The 13,681-nt window shown below is 42.8% G+C and overlaps 1 protein-coding gene across 1 annotated transcript; it reads right to left on the reverse strand.

Moving 5' to 3' along the window:
• Positions 1 to 963: 963 nt before the first annotated feature.
• LOC142446344 (olfactory receptor 9Q1-like) lies at positions 964 to 1,899 on the reverse strand. The gene has a single exon (XM_075548104.1). The coding sequence runs from the start codon at positions 1,897 to 1,899 to the stop codon at positions 964 to 966; it is 936 nt and encodes a 311-aa protein (XP_075404219.1).
• Positions 1,900 to 13,681: the final 11,782 nt, after the last annotated feature.

Raw genomic sequence — 13,681 nt, forward strand, 5'->3', positions numbered from 1 at the left:
AGACACCCCCTGCTCACCTTGGCCTCCCCCTGCCACAGAAAGCAGTAATGGTTTGGTTCTCCAAGAACAACAGCTTTAAGCACATAGAGAGTCACCATATATAAGATGGACGCTGGTAGTACCATTATCGCAGAGAGTATGGTATTATTTCACCAAGGACATCCTTAGGCAAGCAATGTAACAAGTTGGGAAAGAACTAAGAACGAGGCATATGTCCAGTGTTTATAGCAAAGGATGGATATGCTCTTGCTTGTGTCTTTTAGAAATTCAAGTGAGTTATACCTAGATTTTCTAGAGCATCTGAAAAATAGCTTGTGGGTGGTCAACTTTACTAATTCTGTGATGTGAAGGCTCAAACTACCGTAATTCAATCATTAACTATTAATGTAATCTGATTAGTGAATCCTACCTGATGATATACAGTCTGGCATGTGTGAGAGTGAAGAGTACTAATGCTAATGTCTGCAACTCACTTTTAAATGCATCCAAAACAATCAGGTGGCATGAAGGCTTAATTGATGGAGGAATAGATGAATGATTATACACAGGTGAAAATGCAAACCCAACAAAGTATTAACAATTACAGGATTCAGGCATGGGGCTTCACGAAGCATAACTATATATTCAACCTTTCAATATGATGGAAATCTATCATACCAAAATTTTCAAAAACATATAACCTTGCTGTATAGTCGGAGAAGGGTGAAGTGTATGGGTTGAACAGGATTTACTTTTTTGTTCTTTTGCCATTTGTCCCAGGAGGCTTAGCTCTCACTCCAGTCTCTTCTTGAACTGTCTCTTCCTTTTCTTTCTTCCCCTCTGTGGAGCTAATGGCATAGTTCTCTTCTATATTGTGTATCTCGGCATCTGAATGCAAACATGGAGATGCTATGAATAACGACGGTGCAAAATGCTGGCATCCCAAAGAAGGCTATGCTCCAGCATCTCAAAAGACAGAGATAGTTAGGACCACTTGAGTTGACTGAGGAATTTCCTCAGGGCTTCCTTCACCTCCTTGTTCCTCAGGCTGTAGATGAGGGGGTTCAGCATGGGGATCACTGTTGTGTAAAACACAGACACCACTCGGTCCTCCTCTGAGAACTGGCCAGAGTTATCTCTCAGATACATGAAGATCAGGGTGCCAAAGAAGAGTGACACCGCTGTGAGGTGAGAGGCACATGTAGAAAAGGTCTTGGCCCTCCCACCTGCTGAAGGGATCTTCAAAATGGCAATGATGATGAACAGGTAGGACACCAAGATCACCGTCATACAGGCGGGGATGACAAAAATGGTGAACACAATAATTACCACCTCCTGGGTATGAGTGTCCCCGCAGGCCAGCTTTAGAAGCGGGGGAAGGTCACAGAAAACAAAATCAATCTCATTGGCCCCACAGAAGGATAGTGTGAACGCTGAGACTGTCCTCACCAGGGCACAGAAGAGGCCAGCCACGAAAGCCCCAGCCACAAAACACAGACAAGCTTCCTTCGTGATGATGGTGACATAAAGCAAGGGCTGGCACACAGCCACATAGCGGTCATAGGCCATGAGGGCCAGGAGGTAGCAGTCAATGGAGCCAAAGAAGGTAAACAGGAAGAACTGAGCAGCACAGCGCGTGTAGGATAAAGCTGCCCCGTGCTTAAACAGCACAGCCAACATCTGAGGGACAGTGACAGAGGAGTAGCAGATGTCCGTGATGGAGAGGTGACTCAAAAAGAAGTACATTGGAGTGTGGAGCCGGCGATCCATGTGGATCAGGATAATCATCCCCAAGTTCCCCAACAAGGTGATGAGATAGATAAGTAGAAACAGGAGGAAGAGAGGAAGCCCCCATTCGGGACATTCTGTGAATGCTATCAGGAGAAATTCAGTCACTAGAGTCAGGTTCTTCTCTGCCATGAAGCTGCTGGTGCAAGAGAGGGCTGGGATGAGAAGCAAATGAGGAAGTTAGAAATAGAAGCTAACTGTATTGCTAGTGCACCCTTATTGAACACGTACTACACACAAAATGTCAGAAACTGTGTGCATCTTCTTGGATGACTGACCATAGTTCTATATTCAAGATAACCCATCGAAGGCAGAAGAATCTAGGAGTCATGATCTCTAGAGTCACCATAGTTCCTGAGGGTTCTTCAGAAGGTTTGTGGAAACATGAACTTACAAGATCATGGAACTTTTCCCCCCATGAACTTCTTGCAGCTCCTCTTAATGTCAAGGAAACCTGTACAATTAAATATTATCAGAACAAATGCTTACAGTCTCCCATCTTAGTGCTAGCCAGTTCCTGGAAGTCATAGGATGGTTTTGAGCTAACCTTTTCATGTGGCTTCAACAGGAGTTGATTCATGAACTTGAGTTGGCTTCTGTGCTTGGCGATCCTACAAGTGGGAAAACTGCTCCATCCAATGGTCTTGGCTGTAACCTTGATGGAAGGCATTCTCAGGGCCATAGGTTGGTCTTGAACCACTCACTCGTAGGTTAACAGCCAATCACAAACCCCGTTTGCCTCCCAGAGACATTTCCAGATCAGAGCTCCTCCTTTACTTCAAAACCCTCTTCATTTCTTGCTTCCATTAAAACAACAGCCGTGCAGCAAATCACTCTTTTTTTAGACTTGCTTTTGTATCAATTCTTCCCTGTGTCCATGGTGATATCTCTAAGACTTTGATTTAATTATGTCTCACATCCCTGTTGAAAAAACACAGCATGGCACTTTTAATGACATAGGATGGTTTCTTACTATTAAGGATTAGGTAAAGTGTTTTCCTTAATATGTCAGAAAATAGACACCCCTCTTCCCCCAACCCCCCGTAAGGTCTCACCTGATTCACTCTCCTCAATGTCCTTTCTAACCTCTCAATCCTTACACTCCCGGTCACACTCCAACCCCCTCTCCTTCTCTCCAAACCAAAATCTCCTACCAGTAGCTGTGGAGTTTACTCCAATTCTTGGCGACATCACGTGTGCTGGAGTCGCACTGTGCTCAATGGGGTTTCAATGGCTGATTTTTTTTTTCAAGCAGACCACCCCGGCTTCCTTCTAAAGCACCTCCATATATACTTGAACCATCAACCTTTCCATTAGAATCCTAGGGAATTCAATGTTTTTGACACCCAGGCGACCGCTCTTCTTTCCAGCCACATTGCATTACCCATAGCTTCTTCTCTCATATCTCTGTGCTTTCCCTGGACCACCCCTGCTGCCTGGAACACATTGTCTTCCCCATCCATGCCCATGGTCCTGCCTAACTCCCATGCCACCTTTAAACCTTCACTCAGAAAACTCTTCCTCCAAGTAGCCTCTCCTGAACCTGCTTTCTCCTGCCGGGCCCAGGGCCCAGGGATCAGAGGCTGTGGACTTAGTACATCTAAAGGGTTCAGTATGTTTTTGTGGACTAAATACTGTTATGGAATGAGATGTGAAGCACCTCACAAAGAGAATGGAACTGTACAAATGTTTAAGAGTCTCATTTCATTTTTATGAGAGAGTTTACAAACAGGAAAATTTGAGAACTAAAATCTAAGAAGTCACAGAAATCAATGAATCTTCTGGAAAGTTATGAAACTTTTCCAGATTTACACTTTTATTCTCATCTTAACCACCTGCTCCCTTAACAGAAAGCTGTTGTCTTAAGTAGACAAGCTGACTTTGACAAGAGTAATACTTTTATATGAAGCAGCATTGTACTTACATAATAATAACAACAACACATCATTGTAGCTAGTTGCCCTGAAGTCAAATGCAGCTCATAAAGACCACATGTGTCTAAGAGTATTGGAGGAAACAATAAGAGAAATTGGATCTAGTGGCCAAAAACTAGTCATGCTCAAAGAGGACTAGATTCATTTCCTCACCTGAATTAACTTCGTCTTTCCCTGGCCAGTCCTCTTCTCACGTTGTCCACAGTGTTCCTTTCTCTCTAAAAGGCTGTTTCTCTTTCACTGCCTAGAAAGGCATCCCAAGGTCATCGAGAAGGCCCTGGATTAGGAAGCAGGTGGTTCTTGTTGCAGGTGGTTCTCATAGTATGATGAAATTACGATGCTGAGCACGTCATTTATCCTCCTAGGACCCTGGGCCCTTCTCCTTTCTCCTACACCCACCCTTCACATACACAAAAAAAGCATATCAAAATGGAATCAATAAAGCCTTGGTGGCCTGAATGTCAGTTCCTAGATACTATTAAGCTCAAGGGCCTGGCTGGTTTCATCAAGTCTTCTCTGTCCCCATGATCTCCTGAATATAGTTTGGCTTAGTCCCAGTCTAATACCCAGTCTAATATAGCAAATGTTGGAGAACAGCCTTTTTCTGTGGGCTCCTGTATCTATCACAAATCTCTTTTGAAGAGATAAGTAGTTACTACGAGTACTCCTAGGGCCCCAATCAATGGCTAAAATGGGTCTCTAAGGAAAGGCAATTACTGCTCACGTGGGATCCTAACAAGACATCTGGTGCCTGTGATGCAGGAAAAGATATGACTTCCTCCAAGTCCCATTTCCCAAAGCCACACCCAATACTACACTTGTGTCTTAAAGGCCTGAATCCCAATTTCTGTGTGTTCCCTCAAGGAGTTGGATTCTCTGGTTTTAATTTCCCCAGTCACGATGGTATCAGATGGTGTGCCCATTGCCACACTCACCAGCGTGATCAGATCCTGTAAGAAAAATACTTTGAAAGCACAAAGCTTAGGTCTATATTATCCAGAAGGGGAACGTTGGGCATAGCAACCTCAATAAGACATATTGCATCTTCCAAGTGTGTCCTTGGGTGTCAGGTGTTTCATTTGCGTTTCCCTTAAAAACAAACCATAGAGAGAACAAAAGCTTGGATTTTTGTTCAGAAGATCAATCAGCAAGTTCTTGGCGGTACGGCCTTTGTGGCCTTCTGCATCTTTGACACTGTGACATTTTTAAAAATAATTTTATTAGGGGCTCATTCAACTCCTATCACAATCCATACATACATCAATTGTGAAAAGAACATTTGTACTTTCGTTGCCCTCATCATTCTCAAAACATTTGCTCTCCACCCAAGGTCCTCATTTTTCCCCTCCCTCCGCACTACCCCCTCCCTCATGAACCCTTGATAATTTATAAATTAATACATTGTCATATCTTGCTCTGTCCCACGTCTCCCTTCACCCACTTTTCTTCTGTCTGCCCTCCAGGGAGGAAGTCACATGTAGATTCTTGAAATCGGTTCCCCCTTTCCAACACTCCTTCCCTATACCCTCACAGTATTGTCACACCATTGGTCCTGAGGGGATCATCCGCCCTGGAATCCCTGTGTTTCCAGTTCCAATCTGCACCAGTGAACATCCTCTGGTCTAGTCAGGCTTACAAAGTAGAATTAGGATCATGATAGTGGAGAAGGAGGAAGCATTTAGGAACTAGAGGAAATTTGTATTTTTTATCATTGCTACATCACACCCTGACTGGCTTGTCTCCTCCCCAAGACCCTTCTGTAAGGGGATGTCCAGTGGCCTACAAATGGGCTTTGGGTCTCCACTCCGCACTCCCCCACTCATTCGCTATGGTAAGATTTTTTGTTCTGATGATGCCTGATACCAGATCCCTTTAACACCTTGTGATCATATTGGCTGGTGTACTTCTTCCATGTGGTCTTTGTTGCTTCTGAGCTAGATAGCCACTTGTTTACCTTCAAGTCTTTAAGACCCCAGATGCAATATCTTTGATAGCCAGGTACCATCAGTTTTCTTTACCACATTTGCTTATGCACCCATTTGTCTTCAGCGGTTATATCAGGGAGGTGTGCATACAGGGATATGATTTGTTTTGTTCTTTGATGCCTGATAACTGATCCCTTCAGCACCTCGTGGTCACACAGGCTGGTGTGCTTCTTCCATGTGGGCTTTGTTGCTTCTGAGCCAGAAGGCCGCTTGTTTACCTTCAAGCATTTAAGACCCCAGACACTATATCTTTTGGTAGCCGGGCAACATCAGCTTTCTTCACCATATTTGGTTGTTCACCATTTTTGTCTTCAGCAGTTGTGTCGGGAAGGTGAGCATCATAGAATGCCGATTTAATAGAAGTATTCTTGCATTGAGGGAGTACTTGAGTGGATGCTCAATGTTCTTCTGTTACCTTAATACTAAACCTATAAATATATGCACATAGATCTATTTCCCCATCCTCGTCCATATGTACATGTCTTTATCTAGACCTCTATAAAGTCCCTTTGCCTCCCAGCCCTTTCCTCTATTTCTTTTGACTTCCCTCTTGTCCCACTATCATGCTCAGTCCCCACCAGGGTTTCAGCAATTCTTCCTAGTTGCATTACCCTTGATCATGCCCAACCAGGCCTCCCATACCCTCCTCACCACTGATTTGGATCGCTTGTTGTTCCCTTGTCCCTGGGTTTATTAACACCATTACCTTCCCTCCTTCTTCCCCCTCTCCCATGTTACCAAGGACCTATCAGTCCCGTTGCTTTCTTCTCAAATTGTTCATCCAGCCTCTTATTTAGACAGACCTGCAGAGATATTAACATGCACAAAAACAAGACAGCACAACCAAGCAACAATATACAACAAAACAACAACAACAAACCAATGACCAAAAAAAAAGCGCAACAAGAAAGAAAAGCTTGTAGTTAGTTCAAGAATTGTTTGTTGGCCTTTAGGCGTGTTCTCCAGTCCAGTCTGTTGGGGCATCACACCCTGGTCCCAAAGTACACCTTCAGCATTCCCTGGGAACCTCACTGCTCCATTCCCCTGCTGTTCTGTTGCACCACCTCAATATTTTGCCTCGGTGTGGCAGGATCAGATCGGGTGCAATTCCCACACTGTGTCTCCGGTGTTATACCCTGTAGGGCTATGGGTCAGGGAGGGGTGTCATGTCTCATAGTGGGCCCAGTCATGTGGTCCTCTCTGTGGACTGGCTGCTCTAATTGGGAGCATCGACCTCCTGGTCTGGTGGGTCATGATGTGCTCCACTCACTCCTTCTCCCCCTTCATCTGCTCCCATGTGCTCTGATCAGATATGTCCCTCTTCTGGAGCTGTAGATTCAGTGCTGTCCTTTGAAATAAATTCTTCTGAGGGGAGGGGCAGATGTCCACTTAGTAGTTGGTGTTGGACCTGCCCCCCAGACCTCTTCACTGCTTCCCTACTCCATGCCAGCTTGTTGCATTCATATCTTGGAGCACCGAGTTGAAGCCTGGTCCCTCTTTCCCTGTGGACACACAAACAATACCTTCCCCTTGCGTAGGTTAGTGCCCTGTGCCCCTGCTACCCTTTTCTTTTTTATTCTTTTTTTTTCCTTTCCCCACTTCCTTTTTAGTTGTCTACCATGTGTATCCCTGTATTTGGTCTGGTCCCTGCCATATTATCTGGTCCTCATCCCAGGAAATGTTTGTATACCGTAGCTTTTTCCCTATGCCCCGTTAGCCTTTTTTTTTTTAATAGCTTACTTCAGCAGCCTTTGAAGTTTCTCCATCATTAAGTCAATGCTATTTTGAGGTCTGTTTTCTCTTTTTTGCCCTCTGGGTGAGGTTGTTCTATGTGGTGGTCTCTTATTTATGCTTGGTGATTGTTGGTCTTTTGTCCATACTGGGTCGGCAAAGATCTTTTGTATGGCTGGGTTTCTTCTAACGTATTCTTTGAGTTTTTCCTTGTCTGGGGAGACTCTTACTTCTCCATCTATCTTGATCGATTATTTGGTTGGGTAGAGTATTCTTGGGTTTGCATTGCTTTCCTTCAATTTGGAATATGTTACTCCACTCTCGCTTCTTCATAGTTTCTGCTGATAGGTCTGAGCATATTCTTACTTGGGAACCTTTATATGTGATTGCTTGTTTTTCACTAGCTACTGTCATGATTTTCTCCTTTTCCTCAAAGTTGGATTAATTTAACTATTATGTGGCTTGGTGACTTCTTCTTGGCATCCAATCCAGCTGGTGTTCTTTCAGCCTCCTGAATGGTTGCCTGGTTTTCATCATTAAGAATTCTCTCACTACTGTTGTAGAAGACTTCTTTGTTGTGTCTTCCTCTGGTAAGCCAATAATTCTAATGTTGTTCCACATCATAGCATCAGACATAGCTCTTAAATTTTCTTCAGATTCTCTGATGATCTTATTAGATTTTGGTTCACGTTTCTTAAAGTCTGCTTGGCTGTCCTCCAAGTCACTGATGCAGTTCTCTGATTCCTCGAGTCGATTCTTGAGTTCTGTGAGTCTGCTACTGGTTTTTGTTATCTCCTCCCAAAGCGTCTGTATTTCCCTTTGGTTTGTGGCCTTTACCTCTTCTATAATTTCATCCTTTTTCTGTATTGTTTCCCTGATATCCTGTATGACTCCAAGTAGCATACTGAAAAGTTCTTTCTGTGGCAGCTCAATGTCTGCTTCTTCTATGCATTTCATTATGTTAAGGACATCTTCTGTCATTGTCTTTTGTTTCTCCCGGTTTTGTTCATTGAGGTCGTTGGGGCTGATGGCTGTTTGTGTTGCGTTGTTTTAGAGGAGCCAGGTGCCATTTTCCAGGGAGTCGAAGAGCACTGGCTCTCTCTGGGTGACTTGTAAGAATGCTTCTTTGAACTGCCTGTATCTTATTTCACTATGGAATTAACCTACCACTTTATCCTCCTGTGGCTTCCCTCTCGGGGAAGTGACCCAGAAGGCTAGTGGCTTGCCTGCTTTGGTGTTGTGGAGGTTGGGCAGAGGTTTCTGCAGCAGCTTGGAATTTTGAGGAGTGTTGGCCAAGCTGCCTTATGCCCCCAGGCACACAGGCATGAATTCTCCAGTAAGATCTTGAGCAGAGTATCCCCTGGTGGGTGTCAGCAGGGCTTTCTCCAGCCTCTGGCTAGCTACATAGGGTGGAGCTCACCTAGCTGGGTGTTGCACAGGCATAAATACCCTAGGCTAAGGGGATCTGGAGGTTATCAGTAGAGTGTGAGAGACCAAGAAAGAAACAAAGAGGAGAAAAAATGTTAAAAAGCAAGGCTGCTGCACCTGTGGGGGCGGGGGAGGGGAATATAATGAAGAGATGGAAACAAGCAACAAAGGAGTTGAGTCCAATCCCCACCAGGGAGCCGCAAGGGTCCAGTCCCTGCCCCAAGGTGGGTGATGGAAAAATGTGGCTGTGTTGAGACCAAGCCACCCTACAGGCTCCAAAGGTCCCGGCTCTGGCAGAGGCTGTGGCGGGGCCAAGGTCAAGCCCCAGGCAGCCTCCACTGAGGTAAGCCAAAAGCCCCAGCCCCTCAAGACCCCATGGGTCTGTGCCTACTTATCTTTATGATGATCCTCTTGCATTCCAGCAGTGTTGAATTTCCCTCTAAGCAACTCTCTTGGGCTGAATTCTGCAGAGTCCCCCTGGTATGTGTTACTCCGTTGCCATCTTGCCGGAAGTCAACACTGAAATTTTTAAGATCCCAAAGTATAAGCAGTTGGGTAAGTTATGGCAATTTACCAGGTCCTGGTTTATAAAAGGAGACAGGGAATATGAGAAAGAGCTGAATAATTGTTATCTTGATAATGATGAGAACCAATAGAAAATGAGAGCATTTTCATCACTGTGCTAACATTCTAAAGAAAGGAAAAGAAATACAAGATTATGCAAAGTCCCCTCAAAAAGAAATCATAGTGCCTGTTACAGGGTTTATACAATACAGTAGACAAGGAAATTAATCATCAATTAACCATCCTAGAAGATCCACCACCATCAGTCACTGCTGGCAAGTCCGTTCAAAACAGAACAATGTTCCTCCAGCAAGAGATATATTAAACCCTCAAACCAGGTGTAGATAAGGTGCCATGTAGATCCATAGTAGACATGATAATTTATAGGTAGACTAGAATAAGGGTGGCTTCCCGGATGGGCTTCCTTTGAGAGTCAATTTGAGCAGAAATGGGGTTAGAAACTCATGGGCAAAACTCTTCAAAAAGAGGGACCAGCATGAACAAGTACATACAGGAAGAGAGTTCAAGGACTATCCCTGGGATGGGAAAAGAGACTTTGGTGGCAGCACAGGATGATACTAGGCAAAACCATGGTGAGGGTAGAGAGAGTGAGGCATCTGTCTCAGCTATGAAAATTAAAGTCAAGTCAGTAACTTCAGTAAGCAAGATAACTAATAGTTTCTTGTGAGATGTTAACCCAGTCAATTTGCTTTATATACTTCTTTTCCCTAATTTTAAAATTAAAGCAAAAAAATAATACAATGGAAACAAAACAATGTCATTAGATAGTTAGTCTTCCATCATAATCTCCAAGTCTGAAAAATAATAACAATCTCCAAGTCTATAAAAATAAATCAATGTCACTATGCTACAAATTCCCTACTCACTCCCATCACAAGGACCTTACCTTCATCCTCATTACCTTCTAACTCCATCTCCTCCTCTTGAGATAATCCGTGTGTATGTGCTTAATAATTTACTGTATTTTGTCACTGCTGTTGTTGAAAATAGACACAGTAGAACAAACCGGGGTCTTCCAAAAATTCATGGAAAAGTTCCATTGAATTTAATTCCATTTATCCATGAACTTTCTAAAACAACCACCACACACCATGCACTACCTTAATAATATGTGCATGTACAATACGGGGACACTGAGCACATTCTCCAACCTGACCAGCCAATCTCACTCTCCTTTTCCGAATGAGTCCTCTCTTGTTCGCACACATTCACAGCCCCTTGAGCTGCCTGTCAAACCTTTGTAGTTGCTGTTGTCACGTTGATCCCAAGTAGCTCATTCCCGTGATAAACTTTAATATTTATCCATCTTCTCCTTGTTCCACACTCTTTCAAATCCCTAGCCAACCTAATCCATGAGGGAAAAAACTCAAAATGATTTTCCTGTTGTTGTGCATGATCATTTAAATCATAGGTTTCCAAATGCATTTGTCCTACTTCCACATTTTTAGAAAAAAAAATGTACTCAGCGCTCCTCTGGCACTCCAACAATATTTGTACCCTAACTCATTATCCAGGAAAAAGTGTAGGTATCTGCTTTTGCAGCCCCTGGGATCACCTCCAGGAGGTGCTATAGTTCTACTTAGGGAAACACTGATCTATATCATTAATACCCAGTGCCTACATAGGTTATGTTTCAGAGATTTTTAAATTTCATGGTCAATATGCTGTTTAAGAGGTTTTCCTCAACAAAGGGGATATTCTGTCCTCAATAAAAGAAAATTAGGTCAAAATTTAACTAACATTTTTAGCATTTTAACAAAAAAGGAGCCAGTGCTTAAATAGGTCAAGGAAATGTGATTACATGAATTTAAGCAAGTCACTTTACTAGAGGCTGTCTGAGGTTTCAGCATGACATTTTCCTTTGTAAATCTCCAAAATGAACTGTATAGTATACGGTCATTTTGTGTATGTATTTGACCATGGAATTTAGCTATCTACTACAAAAAAAAACACACAAATGTAACAAATACCCATACACTTGGTGGCATACCACAATAAACATTTATTCTCACATGTATAGATTTCAAGGTGACCAGGGATCTGCTGACCTTGCCAGAGTTTGGCTAGACTTGATCAAGCTGTAAATTGATTGCCCAATGGATCATAATCTGTTCCATGTGCTTCTTATTACCTTTGAGTCAACAAGCTACAGAGGACAGGTTCTTTTTCTGACCATGGCAAAAGCACAAAGAGACGAATCCCACTGCTGAGCCAATTTTCAAGTCTTTGCTCACGTGAAATGTGTTAAGGTCCAGTTGTCCAAAGCCCGTGGGGATTAGTCATACCCACCTTTTGAAGTTACCAAGAAAATCAAGTCACTCTTTAGTGAGGCAGAGTGTCCTGTAGGCTGTTTTCCAAATTTAAGCTTGCTCTCTACTTCCTCATCTCAATCTTCACACCCTCATTAATATTGTAACATTCAGACCAACAAGTGAACATGAGGATAGTGGTCCAATTTTCCATCTGGATTTTAATTAATTGAAACCCCACTATTAATTCATGTGATGATCACAAAAATAGTCAACATTTCTGTGTGTCCACTATGCATCATGCCACCCACTTCACATGTAACAGTTGATGTAAGAATAAAATTGTAGAACACTCAAAATATAACATATAAGGAAATGTCTTAATAAATGACAAAGCATTCTTTCTTTGGCCAAGAGTTCTCCTAGATACAGCCTGTTGTTGTTGTTTTTTCGCTCATCATGTCCCTATCTCAACGCACTCCTTTCTAGCTCAATGTTAATGTTACTACTAATGTCAAACTTTCCTACTGTTATCATTACATAACTTCATTTAAACTCTTTATCAACATCTCTCCTCATTTTTTAAAAAATAAGGAATTCCTTTGTTGTCTCCCTGGTTTTTGTTTCTCTCCCTGTAGCTGATGTTTCAGGGAGATATCTTCTTACAAGAAGATTCCCTAGGTCTGATTCCATGCCTAGTATATTGTACAAATTATAATGGGAGTCCAGGTGGTATAAAACAGAGAGAGAGGCTGTTGATAATCATTAAACAAAAATAAATATAAATAGGACCCTTGGCTTTCTGAAAAGCTTTGCTTAGGACCTTCATCATTTCCTTTTTCCTCAGGCTATGAAGTTGGAAAGTCCAGCCAACGGTTCATTCTTGTATAGGATATGGACACAACTTCATTCTCTGTGGTAGTTACATAATCTGTTGTCAATCTGACACTTCAGAGTGAAGGGGTGGAGTTTAGCCTGTCAATCAGGTTGCAGTTTGATGACCTCATTTGGAGCCACTAAGGAGCCATAAACAGCTTGCTGGAAGTGGGACACACGCTCACTCCCTGCAAGACATGCTTGCTGACAAGATACATGGAGCTACGATAGAGCTTTGCAGCTGAAGGATCCATGCAGAGAACCCTGCCAGCACTGAGATGCCTCTACTGTCACTGGATCCACAAAACTTTCCACCCACTGGACTGTGATCTTCCTGCATTTGGCGTCACTGCATGTATTTTGTGAACCTGAAGAAGAATTTATATATTGGTATTGGACATATGGCCTAATATCAGACTTATGGACTTGATCTGGAGTGGGTTGGGATGTCTTCTCAATATTCATTTGCTCTTATATATAAAGTTCTCTCTTACACACATATGAGTGTCTATGAATTTGTTTCTCTAGTCTACCCAGATTAACACATTCGCCTCCAGGGGTTTGCCAAAATTACATAGTTTAAGCCTAGAGTTCCCAAATTTCTGTGAGACATACATACATATAGCAGATCTTTCTCTGTGACTCCATTTGCAGATGTTCAAATGACTTTGTTGATAAACAAGTAAGAGAACAGCAGGAGCATAGTTAGCCTGGACAGAACCATAGAATGAACTAAGGAGAGAATTAGCATCTGCTGGAGAAGCTGTCTACCACATCACTGTAAGTAGCCATGATAAATCAGAGAAAAAAATTCATCGGTGAAGGTCACACAGGAGGGAGGGAAGTTAAAACGTACATTGGCCAAACCTTCCAAACTATGAAGCCACCAGCTTCCGACAAACATTGTAAGAGTCATGAAGATCAGATAGAGCAGGGGTTGGAATGGTCATATGTTATCCATAGATATATCTTAACATCTAACCTGGTTTCCAAAAATGAGAATACAAATAAAGCTGAGTGATGTTGTGAGATTTTAAGAAGTAGCTCTTTGCCACCATCATGACTTACCATGATCACTATCGCTTACCGAGCACACCTGTACCTTCGGTTTCCTCATATACCTTCT

The sequence above is a fragment of the Tenrec ecaudatus genome, chromosome 4 (assembly GCF_050624435.1).
Source record: "Tenrec ecaudatus isolate mTenEca1 chromosome 4, mTenEca1.hap1, whole genome shotgun sequence".
NCBI classification, from domain to species: Eukaryota; Metazoa; Chordata; class Mammalia; order Afrosoricida; family Tenrecidae; genus Tenrec; species Tenrec ecaudatus.

Coding starts and splice junctions, on each gene's coding strand:
- LOC142446344 (XM_075548104.1), bottom strand. CDS start 1,899: ATGGCAGAGAAGAACCTGACTCTAGTGACTGAATTTCTCCTGATAGCA.